Raw genomic sequence first — 26,775 nt, forward strand, 5'->3', positions numbered from 1 at the left:
TGATATCTGTGCAACTATCTCTGCAAACCTCGAAGCTGACAGCCATCTCTTTTTATCTTTCATCTGTATTTTGTTTTTTGGGTTTTCTATTTTTGAATTTAGATCCAAGTTTATAGCTTTAAGTTTCTTTAGAAGGTTTGTTGTTAGCTTTGGTTTATTTACTTCCAGCTTCACTTTCAGCCCCCCCCAAAAAAAAAAAAAAAAAAAGGATTATGTTGTGTTTCTCGTAGATCGTTGTTAGCGGCGATGAAGAAAGGATAGATTGGTTCTATTTCATCTATTAAATTCCTCGTCAAAATAAATCATTACATCTTTGGAGTTTCAATGGCTTTTGCCCTTGCTGAATACATTAGCCTATGCTTTGCGATCTTCGTAATTTGGTATTTAGAAATACTGTTGATATTTCATTCTTGGATAGCTCTCCATCGATTTATGTTCCCACTAATTTCTTGTCTGAATACATGACTAACGGGGAAATAGATGACATTATGTGAATGCTTCTCTCGGTTAGTCATTTGGGAAATATGTTTGTTCTGAATGCTTTTCTCGGTTAGTCATTTGGGAAATATGTATGTTATTCAGTTGTGTTGATGTTTTTCTTCTTGCTGTTATTAAGACCCTGTTCTCTGGCAGACATATAGCAGTTATCTTCCGAGCTTAGAATTCTTGGTTAACTTTCTCGACTGTATGAATAATGGCTTCTTCAAAGTTGGAAAGGTTTCATCCTTCATGTTGTTTTTGAAGGTTATTCCTCCTCCATATTCTTGAGTCCTTCAAAGATTGAATCAGGAAGGCTAGGAGTAATATATCTAAGAAATACATTTGTTCTTTTAGAGATTGAAGCTGTCATAAGTGTAGTGCTTCTCTGAGAATCGGATATGATCTCCCTCATTCTGTCTTCATGCTCCATAATCTGCGCAAGCTGAGTATTTTAAGGAATGTTTTATGGTGCCAAGTTCTCCAATAGCCATACTTCTGGTAGCTTTATTTTGTTCCACAGTATGTTCTAAGGAACTGCCAGCTTGAATTTGTCGATATTAGTCTGGAACATTGTTGTGTGACCTTTTTGGTCGTTGATGTATGTTGTGAGATTTGCATATCAGGAATGATGGTATTCATCACCTTGCAGTAAGTGCGATAGACAAGGGCGATGTTGCTTCTGCCATTTTCCATGTCATATCCATTTGTTTTGATGTCAACCATCAAAGATCTGCAAAGCACATTCAAGAAACCAGTCAATCTGCAAAAACATTTGGAAATATCCAAAATCCTAGATAGATAAGAAAATCCACTTCTGATGAATGTGTACCGTTGCAAAGATGAAATTATTTTACAGAACCGTGGACAATAAAATAAATTCAACTTGAAATATATAATTATTGTTCATGCTATAAACCGTGGCAGAAAACTATCTTAGGGTGAACCCGACTAGCTCCCCCACAAAACAAGTTCAAGGCCAAAACGGATTTTGGTAAGAATGCTTAGTAGCTTTCTGATTTACGTTCAAAGTTTGATTTACAAGAAACTGATTCCTACAGGCTGAACCTCAACGGCTTTGTGATCTGGTTGGTTGCCTCAGCCGGTTAGCAATCTAAGTTGGCTCTTGGAGCCTCTTACTGTTTAATCGTCTGAGCTGGCAGCCTTGTCTGAGTCAACAGCCTTGTTGCTGGCATTGACTTAATGCCTTGTCAAATCCCAGTAAGAAATTACACTACGACAAGTTTTGTCCATCGTTGACACCTTCTTTCTTTACTAGATATTTTCCTATTAAATTTTCCCTTTCTGAATCTAATTTATCCAAATGATCTAAATTAATGTAAAAAAGAACTCTTTGCGTGCCCGTTTATTATGACTATTTTTTCCCCGTTTTTTTTTTTTGCTCTCTCTCTCTCTCTCTCTCTCTCTCTCTCTCTCTCTCTCTCCAAAAGCTCTAACAGAATAGCTTACTCATATAAATGTTGGTGTTTGACTGCAAATAGACTATAGTTTTTTTTAGGCTTAAAAAACTTTCCCTTTTTTTTTTTTAAGAGAAGTTTAAAATTTGAGCATTTTTTTTAAAAGTCAAGAATAAGCTCATAAAGGAAGATGAGTTTTCCTTGATATATCACTATTTAATAATATATACTTATATTTTTTTAAATGTTACTAAACTACCTTTAAAAGTCAAAATCTTTGTTTTTATCCAAGTACTTAAACAACTTGAATAAAAGCTCTAACAACTTTGAATAAAATGGTTTTATCTATTCTGATTCACAAAAAGCTCTATTTAAAAAGGCTATATAAAACAGATGCGTTAGAAAAAACTTTTATATATAATCAATATATGGATAATGTGGCATCATAAACCACTGCTATTTGAATATATAACAATTATCTTATAGGATCTACATGTTTTATTTTGATATTATATATGATTATAAATTGTTTTGTATATGATTATAGATTGTTTGATTTTACATTGCAGGTAATAATTGAAAATAATATGGGATGATATGACGTACCCATTACATTTCACTAGCATGTATTTATAATCCTCTTGGGGAATAAAAAAATTTCAAAGGAAATATCAAAGTCGTAACAGCATAAGTTCGTCCATCCAAGCAGCTATCTATATTAAAAAAATTAAAAAGTTCCTTACCTTCATAAGCACCAAAAAATTACATATCAAATCATAAAATCTGAACGATTAGAAAGATAGTCTTTATGAGAAATGTATGCAAGGGATGTTATTGTTAGGAATCTGGGGTCAGTCTTCCCCATTAAAGGTTCAGCCAGAGTCAAAAATCTTGTATCAAATTGCTTTGTTTGTTATGCTGGAATAGTGGAAGGAGGGAAAATAGGTTGGTTGTTTGGTTAGAAAGGAGAAGAGGATGGATAGAAAATTAGAGGATGGGTTTTCCATCCAAAACAATCCGGATTATTAGAAGAAAAAGCATTTACTGAATATAAAAAACTAAACTTACCTAAAATTTTCTTCCTTCCTCCTTTCACTGTTATACCAATGGAAAGTTGAAAAATAGTTTTTCATTCTCTATGTCATATCAAATAACAGGGAAAAAAATATGAATTTCTCCATCACTCTTCCATTTTTCATCCTTTCTATTTTCCGTCCCTCTTGCCAAACAAGGGCTTAAAATCGTATGGGTATTTGAATATGAAATCAGAATGCCATGTGTAGATTATCATCATTTGTTTGTACATTAACAGAAATAGCACTACAAAAGGAGAGATTGCATTTCCGGTATTATTATTATGCATATCAATCAGTTTTTACCGCTTAGTGCTTTATTGAAGACATTAATTAAGTAGAAACTATGTTTAATACATGGTATTAAAATTAAATTGAAAATAAAAATTAAGAAATAGTGAAAAATATAGAAGGTGACGTGGGAAATTGGAGAACTAATAACAAGAACATTATACATCTTGATGTTCAATATGCACATCATAATTTGAGAAGAGGTATATTATGTACTATTATTATGTACCTTGGAGTATATGTACATGTAACTTTAACAGCATATCGAGCCAATCCATGTGCTCCCAATTCCATTAGTGTTCCAAGGAGAATAAACACAAACAAAAATAGCAGAAGAGGTCATAAGCTGTTTAATGTCTTCCTCAATTTAGCAGTCAGGTCCCATAGAGTCAGTTCCTCCCTGTAGTAGATTAATAGCTCTTTGAGAATCATTAGCTAGTTCTCAAATTAGTTAAGTAACAAAATGAAATTGAATACTGAAAGTTAAAAAAAAAAAAAAAAAAAAAAAAAAAAAAGAAGACGAAATAGTGAATAGAATTAAAAAAGTTAGTTACCCTGAGAGAAGTAATTAGAGAAGTGGGCAAATATTACAAGCATTCAAGCTCAATTCACATCTTACATCCTAAATAACAACCATGCTGGGCCATTCTTCTCCTGTATCAGGAAGACATGCTGGCAGGTTATGGAAGGCACTTGAGTTCTCCAATATTCCAAGGGAGGATAGATGTTGAAAGCCCTTTTCATTGAGGCCGCCGGCTTTATGGAGTGGAAGCGACTCTATTTTGAGAAGAATGAGAGTACTGGGGATGTCTGGCTTAGTATTAGAGTTAATTACAAGTTATGTTCCTAGTATAAATAGCTTTGCTAATCTCATTTTGATGTATGGATTAATGTATGAAGAAAATGATGAAATGGAAAATGATGTATGAATATTTTAACAGAAATTTTTTTTAACAGAACTAAGTTGTTCATTGTTTGGTATACTTGCCAACATATTTCATTTTATTATTATTTTTTTTTTCTGACAAGTGGTACTAGAGCTTGATTCTTGAGTGATCTATTAAAAATGCCTTCAAGTGAGCAAATTGGTTCTGGTCCTCCAAAGTTTGATGGAAGCAATTATCATTTATGAGCTTTCAAAATGCAAGCCTATTTTGAAGCCCTCAATATATGGGAAATAGTAGAGCAAGACACTAAACCTCTCATCTACCCAATAGTCCCACTCTAAATCAGGTTTTTGGCTTCCACATGCATTCACTAGGTTGTCACAGATGTCATCTTTTCAAGGATTATCAATGCTAACTCTCCCAAGGAAGTGTGGGACAAATTGAAGTTGAAATTTGAAGGTAATAACAAATTAAAGTCTGTCAAACAAGATCATATTTCTTGGCCAAGATTTTCTAGATGAAAATATTATTTAAAAACTTTTTGTTAGCCTACCAACAAAGTATGAGTCAAAGATTTTAGCCATTGAAGAATCTGTTGATCCTAAAACTCTTGATATTTCAGAATTGATTAGTACGCTTTATGCCTTTGAAAAAAAAGGCTCAGCATAAGAGATAAAGAAGATAATGTTGAAGGAGAATTCCAAGTAAGATACAAAAGTAAGCAAAGCAAAAAAGATGGCAAGAACCCTATAAAGAAAGTTTAGACAAAGGGAAAGGTGTGCAAATTTCTACAAATTCAGACTAAAAGACAAGTTATCCACCATGCAAACATTGTACTAGAACAAACCACAAGGAGGAGGATTGCAAATATAAAGGCAAGCCTCCCATTCAGTGTAGGTTTTACAAAAAGCTGGGTCATTTTGAAAGAAATTGCAAACTGAAAAAAGCACAAGGCAAAGGAAGGACAACTCAACAAGCATACATCACAGAAGAAGAAGAAGAAAAGACCAAAGCAAATGTATTTCTTGCCTCTCAATTACTCGAATTTGATTCACATACATGGCTGGTTGATAGCGGATGCACAAGTCACATGGCTAAGGAGGAGAGTTTATTTCAAAGTTTAGACAAGTCTGTCAAGCTCAAGGTCAAAATTGAAAATGGACAAATTGTACAGGCTACTAGAAAGAGAATTGTTTTGGTTGAAACCAAGGCTGGACCAAGATGTATTAATTAGGTTCTTTATGTGCCCCCCTCTTTCTCTCATACTCTCCTAAATGGCCTGAAATGCTATTGAATGACTATTCTATTTTTTTAAAAAGAAATTCATATTATATCTATGATAAAAAAAAAAGTTTCTTTAACTGTAAGAATGCCTATGGTTAATAAGTCTTTCATGTTAAATTTTAATATTCAAAAGGAAGATGCATTTAATGTGACTCTTGATGAATCCAAGCTGTGGCATTGTAAATTTGGTTATTTTCTCTATAAATCCCTATCTAAGCTAAGTAAGGAAGGCATGGCAAAAAATATGCTAGAGGTGATGATCCCAAATGAAGTACGTGGAGTTTGCCAAATGGGAAAGCAACACAGACTTCCATTTCTTGCTGAAGCAACATGGAGAGCACAGAGCAAGCTTTAACTCATTCATAGTAACCTTTGTAGTCCCATGAAGGAGGAATCCTTGAACAAGAACAAATACTTTATTCTATTTGTGGATGATTATACTCAGATGACCTAGATTTATTTCATCAAAAGTAAGTTGTAAGTTTTTTATGTTCTTAAGAAGTTCAAGATGATGGTTGAAGCTCAAATAGGCAGTAAGATCAAGGCCCTCAAAACTAACAACGATCTTGAGTTCAACTCCATGAAATTCAAATATTTCTATAACAAGTATGGTATTTCTTATTAACTCATAACTCCATAAACCTCACAACAGAATGGTGTTATGGAGAGGAAGAATAGAGTTGTCATGGAGATGGTAAGATGTATGTTAGCTGAAATGAAGCTTTCAAATGAATTCTGGACGGAAGCTGCTTGTGCAGCATCTCATGAATAGACTTCCTACTTCAGTATTGGAAGGAGTCACACTCATTAAAGCATGGAAAGGTCATAAACCTTCATTAAAACATGTGAGAATCTTTGGTTCTAGATGTTATGTTCATGTGCCAACACCCAAGAGATCCAAATTAAATCAAAAGTTTTGACTTGGGATTTTCCTAGGTTATGTTCCTATAACCAAAGGTTACAAAGTTTAAGATATTTAAGAAGGAAAGGTCCTTATCAACAGAGATGTGGTAATTGATGAAGGATCATATTGGAATTTTGCTTAGGAAAAATTGAAGTAACACGAAAATATTATTTCTGAATCTGATCAGGAATCACAAGCTTAACAACAAAACAACCAAGATGAAGATGACAAATATGAATTTGATGATGAAGATCAAGATGAATCGTTGAAGCCAAGAAGTAGAAGTCTTGTTCATATGTATGAGAGCTGTAATCTGGCTACCTTTGAACTAGATTCATATGAAGTGGCATCACAAGATCCTAGATGGATTCAAGCTTGGAGGAGTTGTTCATGACTAACAAGAATCAAATTTTGAGTCTTATGAGTAGACCTAAAGGAAGAAAGCTAATTGGTCTAAAATGGATTTACAAGGTGAAGAGAAACCTAGATGGTTTAGTCAACAAACTAAAAGCAAGATTAGTCATAAAGGGATATGCTCAAAAGGTAGGTTTGGATTATGGAGAAACATTTGTTCTTGTAGCAAGACAAAACAAGACACAGTCAGGTTGCTAGTGGCTTTGGCTTTAAAATTTGGCTGGAAAATCTATCATTTAGATGTTAAATCAACATTTCTTAACGGTGACTTGAAATAGGATATTTATGTGGACATTCCTTAAGGTTTCCCAAGTAAGATTGGAGGTTATAAAGTTTTAAAGCTTAATAAGGCCTTGTATGGGTTGAAATAGGCTCCAATAGCCTAGTATGGGAAAATTGATGCTTATTTAAGTAAATGTGGTTTTCAAAAGACTCTAAATGAGGCAATATTATACGTCAAGAAGGGTTCAACTCTTATTGTCTCTGTATGTTGAAGATTTGTTAATAACAGGTGATGATAAGGATGGAATTCAACAATTCAAAATTGAAATGTAAAAGCAATTTGAAATGTCAGATCGTAGTATTATGATTTACTTTCTTGGAATATATATCATGTAGAAAGATAGAGATATTTTCATGACTCAATCCAAGTATGTCAAAGATTTATTGATGAAATGGAAGATGGAAGATTGCAAACGAGTTCCTACACTAATGGCTTGCAATGAGAAGCTGTTAAAAGATGACGCAAGTGAAAAAATAGATGCTACCATGTTTAGAAGTATCATTGGAGGCCTTTTGTTCCTCACACACACTGGACCTATTATTATGTTTTCTGTTTACTGTATATTTGAGAGAACCAAATTGTTTATTTGTGACTTGTGGGTGGTAAACCTTGACAGTATAATTTAGCTTTTCTTCCATTGGAATGATGCACTAACAATGAACCGTTTTAAGATGGATTAATTAACATATAGCACAAAATGTAGGGGAGGACTATCGAATAATTAAGTGAAAATTTTTCACCAAGGATTGACGTGTTTGAACTTTATCTGAGCAAGTATTTGTGAACTTTAACGTATAGAATTAAGAAATCAAAAGCCAGATTTACGACTTGATTTTAAAAAGGTCATGGTCTTGATCTTAGATATCACATCACAATATCCAACTTTATGAGGCTTCAATGAAGTCAATGCACAGCATTAATGTTAGATGTGATTGGAATTATATATATATATATATATATATATATATGTATATATATATATATATATGTGTGTGTGTGTATAAATTATCAGTATTTATATGTTTTTAAATTGCTGCTGAAATTTAAAAATATATTTAAAATTTATATTAGTTTCGTTAATATTGATTTTACTCTTTTAAATTTTTATTCAATTTAAAGTTTGATGAATTTAAAATAAATTATAGACTTTGAAAGATTTGGTGGATTATTATGAAATTCCATATACTTTATAAAAAATTCATAAGAATCTAACGAAATCTTTGAAGTTTAGGCTGGATTTCATATTGATAATTTTTCTCACAATTTTATTTTTAAAACTTTTTCAAATCCATTAAAATTCATCATTTTTTAAAATCAATGACTTTTGAATAACTGTAGATTTTTAAAGAATTTTATAAAATTCTAATTAAATATATCTGAATTTTAATGGATTTTTATAATATCCATTAAAATCTGAATCGAATATCATTGGATTTGGATGAACTCCTTTAAAATTTAAATCAAATACCTCTAAACTTCTAAATACTTTTAAAATGTTTAAAATTCTAAATTGATTACACTAGTATTTTATACATTTTAAAATTTTTGCCCTTAGTAGTTGAATGACTACCATCTAAATAGTCTTAGATATAATCATTCTTTTGTTCAAATTTTTTTTATCTAGAATCATCGAAGAAAATATCATACAATATATTGCACAATTTTATACAAAATTTACATGTCTAGCAACATGTTGCATAATGTTTACCCGAATAATTTAGGATATAAATCTCCTCAATAGGAGAAAAATCTTATATATGTATATATAAAATAAAGTCATTTTTTCACATCAGGATATTATAACTTTAATAAAAATCCATATGAACATTCCACCATATCAAATGAGGGAGATAATAACGGCCCAACAAATCTAGTAAGCTATGCATAATGCATCCGTATGTATTAAATTCAGGATACACTTCGCTTCATCAAAATTGATAGATGAAAATGAACCCTCCAATGGCTACTAATTAAAATTATCATATAATATATAGATCACTTGATTTAAAATATATATATATATATATTTTTTTTTTTTTCCTTCTTAACCCTTATTTAATATTGTATCACATTATTATCATACATCTTATGGTGAATTAGATTGGCTTACAACTTAAAACTATGTATATAATATATAGATACATTTATTAATAAAAAAAAAAATACATGAAAAGTTAATGGTTAAAAGTACCTGCTCATGGTGCTACATTCTCTCTGTACAGAAACCCTTTTACAGAAAGAACACGTGCACATAATTCAACTTAATATATATATATATATATATATATTAGAAAAAAAAAGAAAAAAAAAAAAAAAAAAAAAGTCTCACAAGACCCTATCCTCAGAGCATATTAGAAAGCAAAGTAAATCTGAACAACAAAAAAAATCTCTCAGAGCATTAATTTCAATGCTGAATTAACAAAGTTTTTGATTTACAGTAAATCAAAAAATGTAAAATCAAATGAGCAAAAGGGAAAGATATGACACCAAGGCATGGCAGTATACCTTTAGGCTTATCTGTTCAAAAAATAATACACCTTAAGGTTTCACTCCATTACAAACTGCAAAGCGAAAAAGTACAAAAAAAGAAAAAAAGGGGAATTGGGGTAGCTGTGATTTTCTATCATACAAAAAGATTAAAAAAAAATATTTATATTATATCGAATGGCAATCTTGTAATAGAATTTATTAGTAAATTTGATGACGATTTCTATACTTGCTTTCACTTGAGAAAAAATTTCCAAATATCTCTTTCTCCGATCTCCTTCACTAAGTGTGCTCCAAAAATGCCTTCTTCATCTACCAGATTTCTGAGATGCCGAGTTCCGCTGTTGAAACCAACATAATTCTTCTTTGTGGCCAGGTATGCTATCCCATATGGAGGCCTCAAACACTGAAAATCCAAAGGGGGGTTTAGCAAAGATAAATCTATTAGAAAATGGAACTCAACTAAGAATTCTGCAACAACCAAAGCAAGCAAGCAGGGAGACGAGAAACTGAGAGCTGACACATAATGAAACTACTGAAAATCGTTGACGTCATGACACATCAATAGTTGAGCACATCAACATATATAATAAGGATCAGTGTGAATATACCACAAACACTACAGTCAATTCTCATTGACCCTGATTTTTATTTCCTTATTAATTACCCGAAAGCTACCAAGTATACAGAAAAGTGATTCTGAATGGAAATTAACTTTTATTTATTATATTTAACTTTCAGGACTATGGAGATTTTTAGATTTTATTTCAACTAAAGCTCTTCTTCGATCATTTTTCATTTCCCATTTTGATTAAGAATTCTTGTTTATAATCATGTTATTGAATATTTTGATTTCTTTTCTTCCCCTGAACTTGATTTTCTGTTTGCCTACATTTTGTCCTTCCCTATCTTTCTAATCGTATGAACCCTATCCATTTTCTCCCTCCTAAGTCTCAGCCCCTGACAAATTCTCATCTGTCTCCTCTTTCTTTATCCTGATTCTGCATAAAAATGCCAGTCGACTGGATTATTGGATGGTATTCGGTGCTCATCTTTAATATAGGGTGATTAACCCAGCTCTGGATCAGTGTCAGGCAAATTCTGACAACTCATTCTCCTCCTAGATGACAAATCATAAGAAAGAAAACTTCCATATATATGCAAAAAAGTGCAAGAATCTCAAGTTCACTCGTACCCCTAATTTATCGTAATTTCTACACCTAGAACTCCCTCAAAATTCTATGGTCATGAAGATTTTGACCGCTCCAGATATGAACAAAAACACCGGAAGCATAAATCTACGATTTGATGCTTTCATATAAATCTTGCCAAAAAAACTAACCTTTTTTATGAGTGAATAAATCTTCCTCAATGAGGTTAATGAGTAAGGAATTTCCGTCATCAAAATAATATCATATCCGCCTTCCCCCTGATCTGTCTCGCTGGCCCTCTCCCACGCTCGGCTTCCTGAGAGCTTCCTTGATCGCCTCAAGGAAGATTCTTGTCCCATGATGCTACCATCTTGGCTACTACATCCCTCCATAAAATCCTCCTCAGAAAAGCTCTGGCTCATACCTGTTGTCACTTCAAACCCATCATTCCTCACAACAGATAGAACTGTGGGAAGTTCTTCCCAGTCACCGGCATAAAAGTGCACTGAAGGAGCCAGAGTTTGTCTCGATGGAGTAAGGGGACTCTCAGGCTGTCGGCTCTGCCTCTCTCGAGCTTGCTCAAGATTGGCAAGGACATTAGGTATTGTTGTGCATCTTATAGTTTCTGCATTAAGGTCTTGAAAATGCACCGTGCAAGCTCCCTGCATAGTTCGAAGTGGGGAAATTACAAAGCTTGAATTATCATATGAAGGTATTCAATAAATTAATTATTATTCATAATTATATAGATATGACTAATTTAAACTCAGAAGTTGTATGCCAACAGACTGCCAAATCCAGTAACTACCAGAATGCTTGTCATGAAAGAATGCAGTATGGAAGTTGGATATTATCTTTAAGCAGATTACTTTTGGTAAAATGAGCAGTTCTTAGCAAGTGCTCATATAAAAAGCTAGATTAAGATTCATGATAGAATAAAGATGAGTCCAGATTATATACTTCCATTACTATTTACCCAGTCTTCAAACACCTCGTATTTCTCATTATTCAACACTAAACCTCGTGTTCAATATTTTCTGTTTGAAAAAAATACCCTGAAAGGGCACAAAACTTTAATGTGCCCTCTAAAATTTGTTAATTCAAAAAGACCTTCTACCAAATGCCATTCAAATAATTTGGAAGTTATTACATGAAGGTAAGCAACTTTTGCTTGTGTAACATACCATTACAAAATGCCAAATCAACTTGCTGGTAGAATCTCATATCATTAGCTTGTTTGTCTAGTAGTTAATGTTCCATAAAAGTTTTTTTCTAAATGCAAAAACAACAATCAAGCACACAATGCTGAATAAGAAAAGAGTTATACAACTGCAAATCATTTAAATTTTACCAAATAGAAAGTTTTCGACTTCAATGCTATTAAATTATCAGATTATGATATTCTTATATAGAACAATTACTGTAAATGAAAACACTAATACAATAACTGCTCTGCTTGTAACACCATTAAGCATATGCAAGGTGATAAAAATCCAGTTGATGTTCTTACAGTTTCTATATATATATATATAAAATATCGGGTGATTGTAGAAAGAGAACTTGGCAAGTGCATGACAAATGAACCACCAAAAACAAGAAATCTATTCCTAGTTTTAGATGAACCATCAGTAAAGAACCAATGGAAATAAATAAAAAACCAACTAAGGTCTATTACAATTGAAGCATACCTTCAAGCAAGCAAAAATCCCGGGCAGTCCATAGCTGCTACCCAGCTGCAGATATCATTAAGCAGGTATTATTAACTCTCCCATCAAAGCTATAATTTTCATTGGAGTTCACAAAGAAAAAAATGGCCATTTTTGGTGCAGGACTGGGATGCAATTTCTGGACATACAAAGGAAGACCAGAAAAAATCGCATAACATAGTTTTCTACACAAAACACACACATATAGTAGGTGACTGTGACTTGCACACATGCAACACAGTTGAACAAATCACGTGGAGATAATTTGGTAATACTGCCTGACAGCCTTTTCAAATTGTTTTGTTTATGAATTATTTTGCTCCATTTGAGTCTTTCCTATGAGAAACCTTTTAGGAGAGTAGGTGGACCAAGTCCTCATGCAAAGATGTGTGCTGAGCATTCTCATGAAGCCACATATCCAGAGAGTTTCTTTTTATCAATTTAAAGTTCTTTACTTTTGGAATTTCTCCAACATCTCTCACTCCATGAATATATAAACTCACAAAATTCAATGGTGAACTGCAAAACTCGTCTTTATCCATGAAGGAGCTAAAATTGAATCAAAGGTCATTAGTTTCAAGTATTTTGACTTGGACAATTATTTGATAGGTTCAGCACGTCCAGCCATCCAGGTTGTTCAAATTTTCAAGTACATAAAATAGAGATGTATCTATAAGTCCATTAAACTTTGGGAGACTAGAGATTATGGAATCTACGCAAAAAATACATATTTGCTAGCAAAACCTATGTGAAGTTCTATGAGAATCTCAATTCATAGAGCTTCTTGCATTAATTCAATGGAGTTGTGATGGAGCCAATACCAATAAGCTTTTTAAGTCTAAAAAGTTAGAGCTTGTTTAACCACAAAATAAAAATTTGTTTTCTAGTTAAACAATTTGTTGTTCCAAAACCAAGAAAGAGTTGCATAGTTCATAGCCAAACAAGGGCTTAGGATTCCAATCTCTTACAGTGCAGGACATTGATGGAGATATTGTTTCCTTTATACAAGATTACCATTTTGTCATCTCTATACCCTTTGGAAAGCTAAGTCTAGAGTCTTCATATTATGGTCATTTGATAAGAAATTTCCAGTAAAAAAAATAGGAAATAGCTGAAAGATAACATCTAAAAAAAAACATGAAAACCTTTTTCATCTGACTGCCTTATGTTTAGGAATTGTGTTCCATAAGGAAAGCAACTTATCAATATATCCAAACGCACTCCCAACAAATATAACACATGTCTATGTGTGTCTGTGCATCAGGCATTGAGATCAATGCAAAATAGTCTTCTCTATTTGCAGCAATACATATAAGATATACTTCATCCTATGAAGTTCATAGTAAAAAATTTACTCACCTAGAAGATGGTCATGGTCATAAGATGATCCCTTGAGAAAAGAATATATTTCTAATGCTACATCAAATGTAATATATATATATATATATATATATCTAATTTTGCTATTGTAAGCTTGCACACTTACCTTATAGAATGCATGCAGTGCTTTTACACGTTGGGCAACATGTTGCCTGTTGTAGACAAATGCTGCTCATATTCCATAAGGTAAGCTTGCAAGCTTACCATAGCAACACTGCACACTCACACACACACACACACACGTATAAATGCAGCCCTGGTAACAAAAGGATGCTAAAATCAGGATATCCTTATTACATGTAATCTCTTCCCACCGAGATATGCATTGCATGCTATCTCTTCCCCCGATAGATGCTTTCCTGGAAGAGGTTACATATAATCAGGATATCCTGGCTTTATTAAAGTTAGGTTATACTGATGTGACTCTCTCTCTCTATCTCTCTCTCTCTCATATCCTGGCTTTATGCTTTCCTAGAAGAGGTTACATATAATCAGGATATCCTGGCTTTATTAAAGTTAGGTTATTCTGATGTGATCTTTCTCTCTCTCTCTCTCTCGCTCTCTCTCTTTATACATATATATATATATACATATGTGGGTACAAAGTAGATAACAAACTTATATAGATTTCAATATCATAGAATCACAATGCCATGCTCATAGCATTTGGTTCATATTGTCGTGTATGAAGTCATGAAAATAACTAATTGCAAGGCAACCAGTAAGCAAAAATGCAACAGACAAAAATGCAACAAAAGCTTTTCTTTAATGGAATTACCTCAAGTACTCTTTTACCTCGAAAACTCAATTGCCCATCACGAATCTCATGCTTAAGGACATTAACAAGATCAATAGAGCTATCCCAGGATTTTAGATACCCTGCAAAAAACCAGATAATTTCCAGCTTTGAAACAGATAAATCATTTTAATTGCCCTTAAAAACTCAAAAGGAAACAACTCCAGTAAACATGACTATTCACGCCTTCACTCACTGCCTAATTGAATGAGAAGCTTCAGCTTCAAAACTGAAAACAAAATACTTACCATCAGGTTTTGTACATATCATTTCTGAACCATTAAACCCAATGATATCAGCAACGCTAACTCTTCCCTGAAAGAGGTTGACAAGGAAGCATATTTATAAGACCGTCATTTAAATAGTGTATTGAGAAAACAATTCCAATGCTCTAAATTATATTGCTTCCAATCTAAATTTGAAATATCACTTGAAAAGGGAAACCAAGCTGAGGCTGCTGAGGTTTAGCAACAAAAAATTCTTTAAGGTGTAGACAACTTGGAAATATGATAAAAGGAAAAAAAGAGCCTCCTAGGATCAAAGAAAAGACTTATCCACGAAGGAATTGAAATTAAAACCTTAAGACTATCTTAATACCTCTTAAAAACTGGTCCATAGAAAATTATATAAAATGGCTGTGATAGAATATACAGTGTATTCTATAAATTAAATTTAAAATGCAACTAATCTATTATAAACCAATGATGTTTTTATAAGAAATAACCCAATAAGATATTTAGATTAGATTGGTCTAGGGCCTCTTAAAAAAGGGGATCACAATGAAAACTATCTGAATTAGTTGTGCTAGAACTCAGAGATGAGCATAATCAATAGTCAAGGTTTTTTCAGATAAATCAATTTAATGGTACATATAATCCACTATAGATCAATTGAGTCTTTAGAAGAAAGAAATGGTATCTATTGATCAATTGAGTTTTTAGAAGAAAGAAATGGTATCTATTCCAACCAAAAAATAAGCTAAATAAGGCATAGAATTACCTTGAAAACATGGAGTCCTTGGAGGTCAACATTCTCCCCAGCATACTTGTACGGGTGAGCTGTCTGCACATTGTAAGAGGTAAAAAAATATTAACTTCTATGTACATTATATAAGGCAATGTGTTTTGATGTATTGGGAGGATCCATGTTTAAGTGTAAGCAATTTACTTCTCCACTCTCAATATAAATTCCAATCTAGCATTATCTTTATTTTGTTTTATTTCTTTTTGTAAGGAACTTGACTTTACTAGAGATGATAAATTGTATATCTGAGAGGATGAGAAGTTCTTAAAAAAGATAATAAAAAAATAAAAAATAAAAAATAAAAAAAGAAGAAGAAGAAGAAGGTAAAAGGATCTAAACTAAGCTGGCATGGTAATAATTCAAAGACTACTACCTCTCTGCTAACCTGAAACCTTCAAATTTACATATCAGTAAATCTGAAGAAGAATGGGGACGCATAAAAATTTAGCTTCCTCAACCACATTTTACAGCCACTTCACAATGAACATAAAAGAAAAAAATCATCAGCAGACTCACTGTGTTTACCACAGGTTACAAACTAATATGGGGATAAACATTTTAAGGTCTTTTTTATTTGCGACATATCAGACATATTTAACTTGCTGTACACTAGTTTGTTTAGCTTCTAAAAGGAGAATAACCTTGAATAGTAAATTTACAATGACTACACACTGAAATAGAATCCATACCATTGACTGCAAACTGTATATTCTTTTAATTCCCTTTCCCCAGCTCATTGGGGGTGGAAAATGGATCGACATCTCAATTTGATACATCCGGTCTTCACAATCATTTGCCCAAAAATGAAATATTCCTTTCTTTGATGTTTCCTACCCTAATTCTCCTTTTAATTTGACTCTTGACACCTCCATCTTTAATGGGGCTTTAAACAACAAAATATAGTAAATATGTATGCTTCGGGGGAAAAAAAAAAAAAAAAGGAAAAAAAAAAAAAGAAGAAGTACTGTATAAAGTCTTCCCTCTCTAGAGAAATGCTCTCTTTTCCTTCAAGTTGTTTACTAACCTTTCTTACAACTGGATCCCACAAATCACATTTATGGGGATACCCTCCCAAAGAAATACCTATACATTCAATGGTCATTCTCCTACCATAGGCAACACACTTGAAAGCAGATGCTGTTAACTTATCAATAGGACAATTTACTAACATAATGTTTTTTCACATGTTAATTTTTAATCCAGAATGTAAACTAAAAATTCTGCAGATATTCATTCTTTCTCAAATAGAAGAAACCGTGTATAATAAGCAATCTATAATTGAGACACCCATGCTCTAATGAGGTTTCCTAAGATAGAAACCTCATTTAGAGCTTGATCTATAGCCCTCTCCATCAATCTACCCAATGCAGTTACTACCAATGTAAAAGGAAAAGGAAAAATGAGGTCTCCTAGCCTAAGAACTCTCCATCAAGCTAGCATTCTTTTCACAAAGAAATTAGATACCATTTCTCTAGTAAGAAACCTCATTTAGAGCTTGATCTATAGCCCTCTCCATCAATCTACCCAATGCAGTTACTACCAATGTAAAAGGAAAAGGAAAAATGAGGTCTCCTTGCCTAAGAACTCTCCATCAAGCTAGCATTCTTTTCACAAAGAAATTAGATACCATTTCTCTAGGGAGCAGGTGATAGATTTGAAACGAGGATAGATATTGCTAAAGTTGTTAAAATACCTTTGAAGGGAGAATCTCAACAGCTGGTGAAGGGAGATGTAAATCTCTCTCTGAAATGGAGGTCAAGCTGTGACTTCCTTTGACATTGGGCACCAACCCAGGCAAACACTGCGCAAGCAATGATGGTGCCCGCATGATGTGCGAATCTATGTAACAACGTTCCAAGGAAACAAAAACCTGCAAATATCAAAATGTCAAATAACTAGATAAGTACAGAAAGCACTCTGCCTAAGGAAATCACCAACTGACCGACTTTGAGAAAACTAATTCATATAAAAGCTCGCTTTTAGTTTCAAAAACTTTAAACTGATCAGGTTGTAAGAATTGTAAGAACAGAAATAGAGGCCAAAAAGCATATGGTAGGGAAATTTTGGATTCGTATAGCAGGAAATCTTTACGATCCCACAGCTTCAGAAAATTGTGGGACTGCAAAAGAATGTGCATGGGATGCTTATTATGACAGATTCGTTACCAATAACATAAGTACTTAAAAATGGTTATACCAGAATGAGAACTCCAGCCAAACAATATGACCCTTGCAGGAAAATATAAAAAATAAATAAAAAAAAGGCTCAAACCAAAAACATAACCAAGAAAATATTTAAAAAAAAAAAACCAATAAAAAATAAAAAGGAAAAGAAAGACAGGGAGGACGATCAAAAGGAAAAACTACAGGGAGGACGATCGAAAGGAAAAACTCATTAGCTCTAATAACCAATTTAGTCGCTCTCAAAGTTCAAACAAACTATTACTAGCCCAACTTCTGTAGCACTACAGGGGAAAAAAATTCCAGGAAATACCAGCTCGGCGGCTTTTCAGTCATCCAAACGAAAACTCATATTACATTATTAAAAACAAGTTAACCAACGAAAAGAAAAAAAATATTATATATATATATATATATATATATATATATATTTGACAATAAAAAAAGACCACACGACATCTTTAGTTACATCCAACGAGACCATTAACTTTTCTTCTACATACAAAACAGAAATAAAAGGGAAAATCCATATCTATACAGAATATAGAAAGGAAATTACAAATCAAAGCAGCCATTCGATAAAATTAAAAATTATTAATAAGATTGAGAAATTTCAACTTCGTTGAATACCAAAACCGACCCACCTCAAAAATTACATCCAAGAGCAAAAACCCATGAAACAAAATCGCATAAAAATCGCATCCATATATAAATATGAGAATCACCATATAATTACAAAACGAAAAAACAATACCTTCAACAGAGTCAATGTCAAAAAGCTCAGGATGAAAATTCACCACAAGAATCCGAATCTAACAAAGACCCTTTATCATTCACAACCTCAAAAGCTAATAAAGAAGCTCATAGCCCTGTAGTTTCAAGGAAAAAAAGTTTTTTTCTTTTTTTGCTTTTTTGCTTTTTATTTTCTGATCATAAGAAGTCAAAAAGCAATGCCAAAACAAAGCAAAGGGTGAAACAATAGCAATAGAGGGAGTTCCCAGAGAAGCTTCGGTTTCAGACCTGAACTGTATCAAGGCTTGATTCCCCAAAATACCCCTGCTTTTAACTCCAATAGTGGGCTAGGCTAGGTGTCAGTTTCGTAAATAAGAGAAGATGACAAGTGCAGTTTAGAAAATTAAAGTCCACGTGTGATGAGACGGGGGCAGTTGGAAATAATAGGAAGAAAAGTGGCGGGTTGGTCGGTTGTCGTGTTGCATCATTTCCCATCGTGTAGAACGGAGTATTTGTGCTCCTTGACTACATGGTTGACACGTGTAAAACGGTGTCACATTGGTCTTCGTCCCTGTTTGGCTGCTGGTAAAATGAATGGTCGAGTGAAAGACCACCAAGAAAGGATTGACTTTGAAATTTGAAGTTTGAACCGTGTCATGAAGAATTTTATGCAATTTGGAAAAACACCTAACTATTTTGCTTTCTATTGGGTTAGAATTTTTTTATTTTGAATATAGCATTTGTCCAAATTTGTGAAACCCTTCTATGTTTTCAAGAATCTAAGTACACAATTTTTTTGTCATTTATCAACAACCTGGTAGCATAAATAGGCCATTACTTTCCATCGTAAAACTTTAGAATTTGAATCTCCCAGTGTCACAAAAAAGAAAAAAAGAAGAAATACTGAACATATATTGTATATAGCTGTTGGGCAAATATAATATTATATATATATATATCCTATGGTTTCTGTCCAAATTTGAAATTACCTAATATTTTTTATTTTAGAAATTTATAATTTTATCCTGTAATAAAATAGAAAAGATTACTTGAAATATATTAAAGAGTTTTCATTTGGGCCTTTTTTTTAAGCTAGGAATTAATTTTTTGGAATTTAATTTTTCATGAATTAAATAATTATATTACACATATGTGCGTATTTATGAATTATCATTAAATAATTATATTACACAACTAAAATAAAATATGGAAAAAAAAAACTGCATAAAACATTAGTCTTCATATGCAATTTGTCAAACAATTGGCATACAATGTTTTTCAGTTGCTGGTTTTGACCATTACACAGAGTTTTCTTTTTCCCAATAAATATCAAAGACAAGGAAAAAGGTAGAAGATAAGAAAACACATGACCATAAAAATAAAAAAAAAAATAAAAAAAATAAAGTTGTCCATGAAAGAAAAAGAAACATACAAGCATAAAAAGAAGAAGAAGAAGAAAATACACAGGGAAACCAGTTGGCCATGAAGAAAGAAAGAAAAATTGAGGAGACTTGTAGAGATCAGTTGGCGTGAAGATGTTGGGAGAAGAGTGATTGTGATTGTTTTGATTTTTTCTTGTAATTGATAGATAAAAAGAAGGAAAAAATTGAAGATGAGAGTGAGAAAAAAAAAATACAAAGAAAAAAAAAAAGGAAACCATCTATCGGATGCTTTATTGAAGAAAGAAAAAAAAATTTGGTGAAGACAGATCGCAGATCGCGATTGTTCTGATTTTCTTGTAATTGATAGATGATATGTGAGAAAAAAAATAATACAAAAAAAAAAAAGAAAAGAAAAAAAGGAATCCAAAAAGGAAAGATTTAACGAAGAAAGAAAAAAAAATTGGAGAAAACTTATTTACAGAGATAGAGACCAGTGGGAGAAGAGGGGGCGCAGTTGCAGTAGCTCGGGTTCATTGTATTAAGTTATACAAAGAAAACGAGGTGTATTACTAATACACGATTAACCGGATTAAAAAACAAAGAAGGGTATTGCATAATACATTACCTTTGACGAGCCAAACATTGTATTATATAATATATTTCACTTAATACCTACTACTACAAACTGCCAAACATGTCCTTAGAGTGTAATCTATGGCAAATGTTCTATGTTTCTATTTTTCAACTTTTTTTAAATGTCTTAATTTAGTAATAAATAATTGGTTTGTGCTCTTAATAATAAATAGGCTAGATTCTAACTACAGGTTTAGAGAAATTAGCTACAAGATTAAAAAAAAAAAAAAAAAAAAGAAGAAGAAGAACTTTTGAAATCCATTTCCAAGTACTATTTATAAAATAAGGTTCATTTTGATTAAACGTTTTTCTAGTCATTGTATATGATTATCATAACAATTATTTAACATTCAAAATGTTTGATCTTTCAAACAAAAATGAAAATAAAAAAGGAGTTTATTAGACCTTTAGATCTCGACTTCGGCATAGGTGTATGGTGACCCTGCATTATACTAAGACAAGAATGGGGTTGCAGTTGCAATGGATGCACCTTGTTGACAGGCAAGGCATTGTGATGGTGTTGTGTTGGTGGTGTATGGCTAGGATGTGGATGGTGTTGTATTGGTGGTGTATGGCTAGGATGTGGATTGTGTGCAAGTATGTGGTTGCAATTAGGGAAGTGTGGCATGATGTTGTACAGCAATGTGTGCATAGGTGTGTGCATGCCGATGTAAGTGTGTGTATAAATATGGGTGAGTATGCAAACAAGGGTGTGTGCACAAATAGGTGCAAGTGTGTGTGCAAAGGCATGCTTTGGCTTGTGCTTGCACTAGTAAGCATGCATGAGGATACAAAGTTGTTTGCATATATACAGGCGTGTGTGAGTGCTATTTGCTATGCTGGTTTACGGTTTATGACCTTTGTGGGCAATAAAAATGTGGCATGTCTAGTGGAGAGTTTGGTGTACCTTGCATGCATGCTACATGGCTTTGAATTGATTTTAGTTTCAACTAAATTTTGTGGTAGTTATGTGTGATTAGAAATGTCCTTTACCTTGCTGGCTTGCATCAAAAAATCTTCAAAGACTTGTCTAAATATGTGGAATATGTGGCTACTGCTCGATGGTAGGTAGCTTAGACTGATTCCCAGAAACCTTAAGGTAGTTAATAGTGTTGATTGTAGCATTTCTATATGTAATGCTAGAACAATGTTTGAGACAATACAAATTGGGTGTTTGTGATCCTTGCATTATTCTTGACTAGATTCCTATTTTCTGTGAGTAAAGAAAAAGGTTGAGAGAGATTTTTAAGGATATCAAAAAAGCTTGAAAGCTCAAAATCCAATCAAACTCGTCTGGAAAAACCTTGTCCAAATTCAGTATGAGCTTGATATGGCCTAAGCCTGACCCCGTTCAATATCTATTTAAGTTGAGCTTAGACTTTAGATTTCCACTATAGATCTAGCCTAAAACCCCAATCATTATGTTATTCATCAAGCCAGCCTAAAGCCCAGCCCAAAATAATTTTATAATTTTTTTATATTTTTATTCAATATATTATAAATATTTATTATATGTTAAATTGTATTTGTTTGTTGTCTGTTGTGAGATAAGATAATTTATCAAAAGTAATTCTAGATTCACCAAATTTATTAATCAAATATCTGGTATCTAATAACTTTTTATTATTCATTAGATTTACTTTCCATGATTTTAAAACATTTATTAATATATTAGCCATTAATAAAATAGTTACATCATTTGAGATAAAAAAATTAGTTAACAAATTTGGAACTTGTAGCATTTTTCATTTATTAAGCTATTTTAAGTGAAAGAAAAATATTTTTGAATCAAATTTTATGACTATTAAAAAAAGAAAATTAAATTTTGGATTCTCGATTTCAGCCTAAGCTTTAAACCTAAAGTCGTAGCCCGATACCCTATCTCGAAGCCCAACTCAATACCTACAAGCCCGGATAGCAAGTTTTAAATTTGTTATACTGGTCCTGCCTAGCCTAGCTCAAACTCTTTCTCTAGTCCAGGAAAGGCCCAGCCTGAACCCTCCTCGCACTTAAATTTTTAGGCTTGTGCTGAGCTTGATAGATCGAATTTACAGCCTTAAAGACTTTATAAACATTAATGTGCTTGCAATCACCTTTACTTTGACATTTGTGTGTGTTCTCTTTAAATCTCATTTATTTGTATGATTGACTAGCTAAGAATGCATCTTAAATTGACATTTAAGAATGCATCTTTAGGCTTTATAGAGGCAAAAACTTTTTGTGCTGAATTTAACATATATGAAATTATGATATTAAAGCAAGGTTATGACTGGTCATGTTGCGATGGAGGCCTCATGTGGAAAAGTTACTAATGTGAAGGAGCTTCTAGGGAACAGTGTGGAAGCATTGGCATAGAATCTTGTTGCTTTTGTCACAGAGACAAATGATAAGCATGATCTTGTAATGGAGGACCTGATGTCATTTTGAGATGCATTGAAGGATTCTGTGTACGTGTTAGAGGTTAAAGTTGTTATGATAAAATGTTTTGCACATAGTCTTTCCTTCTTATAGAGATCTTGCCTTCAAAGATTAAGGTCCTCAACTCAAAGCTTTTTGATGGTGCAAGAAATGGAATGGAAAATTTTGTATTGGATATAAAGCAATATTTTAGTATTACTAATTGTCCATAAACGTGAAAAGGTTACAATTAGTAGCATGTACTTATAGGAGGATACCAAGCTTTAGTGGCAGATGTTTGCAAGATGATAGTAATGCAAATAGATAGAAAATTGATACATGGGAGTGTTTGAAGAATGAACTGAAGGATCAATTCTTGTTCTACAACACAACTTGAATTGATAGGAGTTCCCTAAAAACACTTAAATGGCAACATTCATGAGTAGGTTTAAAAGTTTAGTTCATTTATGTTGGATATCAAGAACATGTTTAAAGAAAGCAAGCTTTTTAATTTTTATCTTAGGATTGCAAGGTTAAGAAGATAAGAGGTAAAATCTTTGGTCATCGTCGTTGCTATTGTGAATGCTAGTTGAATTCAAATAATATATTTCATCATTTTCAATGACAAAAAGAATAATGGTGATGGCGAAAAACCCTAAAGAAAGCAAATAACGGAAACAAAATGGTGGCAATGGTGGAAGAAGAATAAATTTTCCAAGTTAAAGAGTGGTGATGGTGCCCTTTGTTGATTTGAATATGATACTTAGTGTTGATATTTTTCTTAATACTTAAGTAGTCCTAATGCTTCATAAGAGTAGTATTTTCATTTCTAAAGGACTTGTCCTTTCTATCCGGAATGCACCATGGTTGGGAAGGAACATTCTAAGGACAAAAAGAAACATAAAATAATTTCGGCCTTAAAATTAGAATTTGGTATGAGAAAATGAGTGGACACTTCTGCAATAACACTGGTGGAAATTAAACCTGATTAATGTAGGGAAGTGCTTGATGTTGGATCAGTTTGTAGATGTGATGCCTCCCTCCTTCTTCATGTGTGCATTTGATCATAAGTTATCTAAAACCTAGTGCTAGATCCTAAGCCTAAGCTTTTTATCTAATGGCCCCATCGAAGTTAAACCTAGTGGTAGATCCTAAGCCTAAGCCTTTTATCTAATGGCCCCATCGAAGTTGGTCATGTTAAGAAAATAATTAGATGAATTGATTGATACTTTCTATCTTCAATCATCCAAAACCCCTTATGATGCCTTCATGTGGTTCTAAAAGAAGGAAGATGGTTCAATAAGGATGTATGTAGATTACAAGGCTTTAAACAAGGTGATTATCGAAAATAATACCCGATGCCTAATGTTGTGACTTGTTGGATTGGTTGTCTATATATATATATATATATATATATATATATTTTACCAATTTGGATTTGAGATTGAGTTATTGGCAAGTGTTAATTGTAGAAGGTGATGTATAAAATATTGCATGTGTAATAAGGTATGGATCATATGAATTTCGTACTATGCCTTTTGTTCTCTCTAATGCTCCTACCACCTTTTGTAATTTGATGAATGACGTGCTATATCAATTCTTAGATCCTTTTGTGATGATGTATTTAGATGATATTATCACCTATAGTGAGAGTTTGGATGCTCAAGAGCATTTATAAATGGTTTTAGTTAGACTAAAGTAACAAGAATTCTATGTTAAGAAAGAGACATGTGAGTTCTACCACCTAGAAGTAATGTTTACTAGTCATTAAAAGCCAAAGGTAGATTCAATTAGATAATCGAAAGGTCAAGGTGATTAAGATTTGATTTCCTCCTTCTAAGGTTGTTAAACTTCAATTTTTCTTCAATCTGGCTAACTATTGTTGAAAGTTACTTTAAGAAAATTAGTCCATTAATGATTTGCTAAAAGAGATATGAAGTGGGATTGGGATGAGAAGTCCCAAGGTGCTTATCTCCATAAAAATTGTCTTGATGTTGCCTTACTTTAGCAAAACGTTTGAAGTGCACATGGATAACTCCAATAGAGGCATTAGAGAAGTTAAAGGAGGTTTAGTAGCAATACTCTAACTCATGAAAAGGATATGATTGTAGCAGTGTATAGCCTTCATATTTAGAGACACTACTTGTTGGCTATGAAACATATATACAAGTAGGAAGGCTACATATCTGAGCATCAATATGTTTCGATTTGCTTTGATACGTATAAAATACTCATTTTTATAATAATTTGTATACTTTAATTTTTTATTTTTGGATATACTTATGATACCCTCATGATACATTAGGATACATATAACAAGGGAAGAAGACCAAAATATGTGTGAAAGGGGCAGAATTTTATTAATGAATGATATGATTTTGTTTTATTTTATTTTATAAGTGTACTGCTAGATGTGAGTGATAGTAAAGAAGAGGAAGAGTTTTCCTTTTATAGATTACTATTATATTAGTATTGAAAAAAATAATAATATTATATTAGTATTGAAAAAAATAATAATCATAATTATAAATCTAGAAGTAGACAATTAGTATATAACTAGAATTCTAATGCATGTAAAATATCTGTCATTTATTACTTATCAAGGAATTAAAAATTATTTAATATAAAACTTCAATATCTATAAAAAAAAATATAATTGAAAATTGTAAAACATTTAACTTTTATATAAAACTTTTATGAAAGAGTCTTAGAAAGATAAAACAACAACCATAAAACGTTGAAATATATATTTGGATGACATTCTTATATTCATATGGTAATGGAACTATGAACCATAGTTGAATTGTGTGCTTTTATGTTGTGAAAAAATGTTAATGGAAAGTATTAGTTTATTTTGGCATATGTTGGGAAAATTTTCAATAATCTGTTATATCCTAAATATACGGGCATGCTATTTCAAACATGTAACAGTTTAAAGAAAAAAAAAAATTTGCCAAACAAATCAAAATTACTTAGATAGTTGTTATTAATTATGCAGAATACAATAATTAATAAATCCCTCTTGCCTTTAAGATCAAAGGACTTTAAAAATAAAATTTTAACTAAGAACAATTAAAAGCACTTAACTTAAGTATTTTCTAAAATACGAATTAATTAAGTAGTCTATAGTGATTTGTTGTGTAGAGATGTTTTTCTCAAAGCCAATGACACTTTTATTTATATGTGCAGAAAACTTTGATGTAAGACTATTGCAAATTCCAATGATATGAGACTGTTTCAAATTTTAACTTCAAAATTTTAATTTATTCATGGTCATGGCTCTTGATCTCTAATCAATCTGAATTAAAAAAAAATTCAATAAATCAAAAATATGAATTTGGAAAATATATATATATATATAGATATATATTATGGCCCAAGCAATTTGATATGGAGTTTTAATTAATGTGTGTATATATATATACACACATTAATTAAGGAACATCGTGTGAAGGATTTTGGCTATACCAAGCTTGCAAAAGAAATCAAAGAAGACTTTGTATGGAGGTATTGGTTTGAGAAAGGTCTTATTTATGCCAAAGACAACATGTTATATGCCTTTGTTAGAGAAATTCATTGATATTTGTTATATAAGACTCATGACTCCCTTTTGACTAGTCATTCTAAAATGAAGAGGATGATGGCATTGGTTGCAGGTTATATTTTGAGCTAATATAGAATAGGATGTGAAAGCTTATGTTAAGACTCATCTAGTTTGTCAATAATATAAGGTGGAAAGGGAAAAGAAGGTGATCTATTATAGCCTTTCCTCATTCCCAAAAGGCCCTTTAAATTTATTTTGATGAACTTCATTATTGCTTTACCAAAAATGGATTGTGGTGGATATGTTCCAAAGTATGATTTTTTTTTTTCCATA

The 26,775-nt window shown here is 32.3% G+C and overlaps 1 protein-coding gene across 4 annotated transcripts; it reads right to left on the minus strand.

Moving 5' to 3' along the window:
* Window positions 1-9,384: 9,384 nt before the first annotated feature.
* Window positions 9,385-18,750, minus strand: LOC107435968 (uncharacterized). 4 transcript variants are annotated; one of them, XM_016047603.4, is made up of 8 exons: window positions 18,509-18,750; window positions 17,268-17,444; window positions 15,551-15,613; window positions 14,800-14,866; window positions 14,534-14,634; window positions 12,358-12,402; window positions 10,861-11,331; window positions 9,385-9,924 (listed from the first exon to the last, which is right to left on the minus strand). In XM_016047603.4, exons 2-8 carry the CDS (start codon window positions 17,400-17,402, stop codon window positions 9,754-9,756), a joined length of 1,053 nt encoding a protein of 350 aa, XP_015903089.1. In that variant the 5' UTR covers window positions 17,403-17,444; window positions 18,509-18,750; the 3' UTR covers window positions 9,385-9,753. The 4 variants fall into 4 exon arrangements, with proteins under 4 accessions (XP_015903089.1, XP_015903088.2, XP_048333471.1 ...); XM_016047602.4 differs by lacking the exon at window positions 18,509-18,750 and adding an exon at window positions 18,399-18,494; XM_048477514.2 differs by lacking the exon at window positions 18,509-18,750 and adding an exon at window positions 18,068-18,144.
* Between the last annotated feature and the right edge of the window lie 8,025 nt (window positions 18,751-26,775).

The sequence above is a fragment of the Ziziphus jujuba genome, chromosome 3 (assembly GCF_031755915.1).
Source record: "Ziziphus jujuba cultivar Dongzao chromosome 3, ASM3175591v1".
NCBI classification, from domain to species: domain Eukaryota; kingdom Viridiplantae; phylum Streptophyta; class Magnoliopsida; order Rosales; family Rhamnaceae; genus Ziziphus; species Ziziphus jujuba.

What these genes read in the sequence shown, in the direction of transcription:
- LOC107435968 (XM_016047602.4), bottom strand. Translation starts at nt 18,482, where the DNA reads ATGGTGATTCTCATATTTATATATGGATGCGATTTTTATGCGATTTTG. An exon ending in TCTTGGATGTAATTTTTGAG is followed by an intron (nt 17,445 to 18,398) that starts GTGGGTCGGTTT and finishes TGATATTTGCAG; the next exon opens with GTTTTTGTTTCCTTGGAACG. An exon ending in GGATTTTTGCTTGCTTGAAG is followed by an intron (nt 11,332 to 12,357) that starts GTATGCTTCAAT and finishes CGAACTATGCAG; the next exon opens with GGAGCTTGCACGGTGCATTT.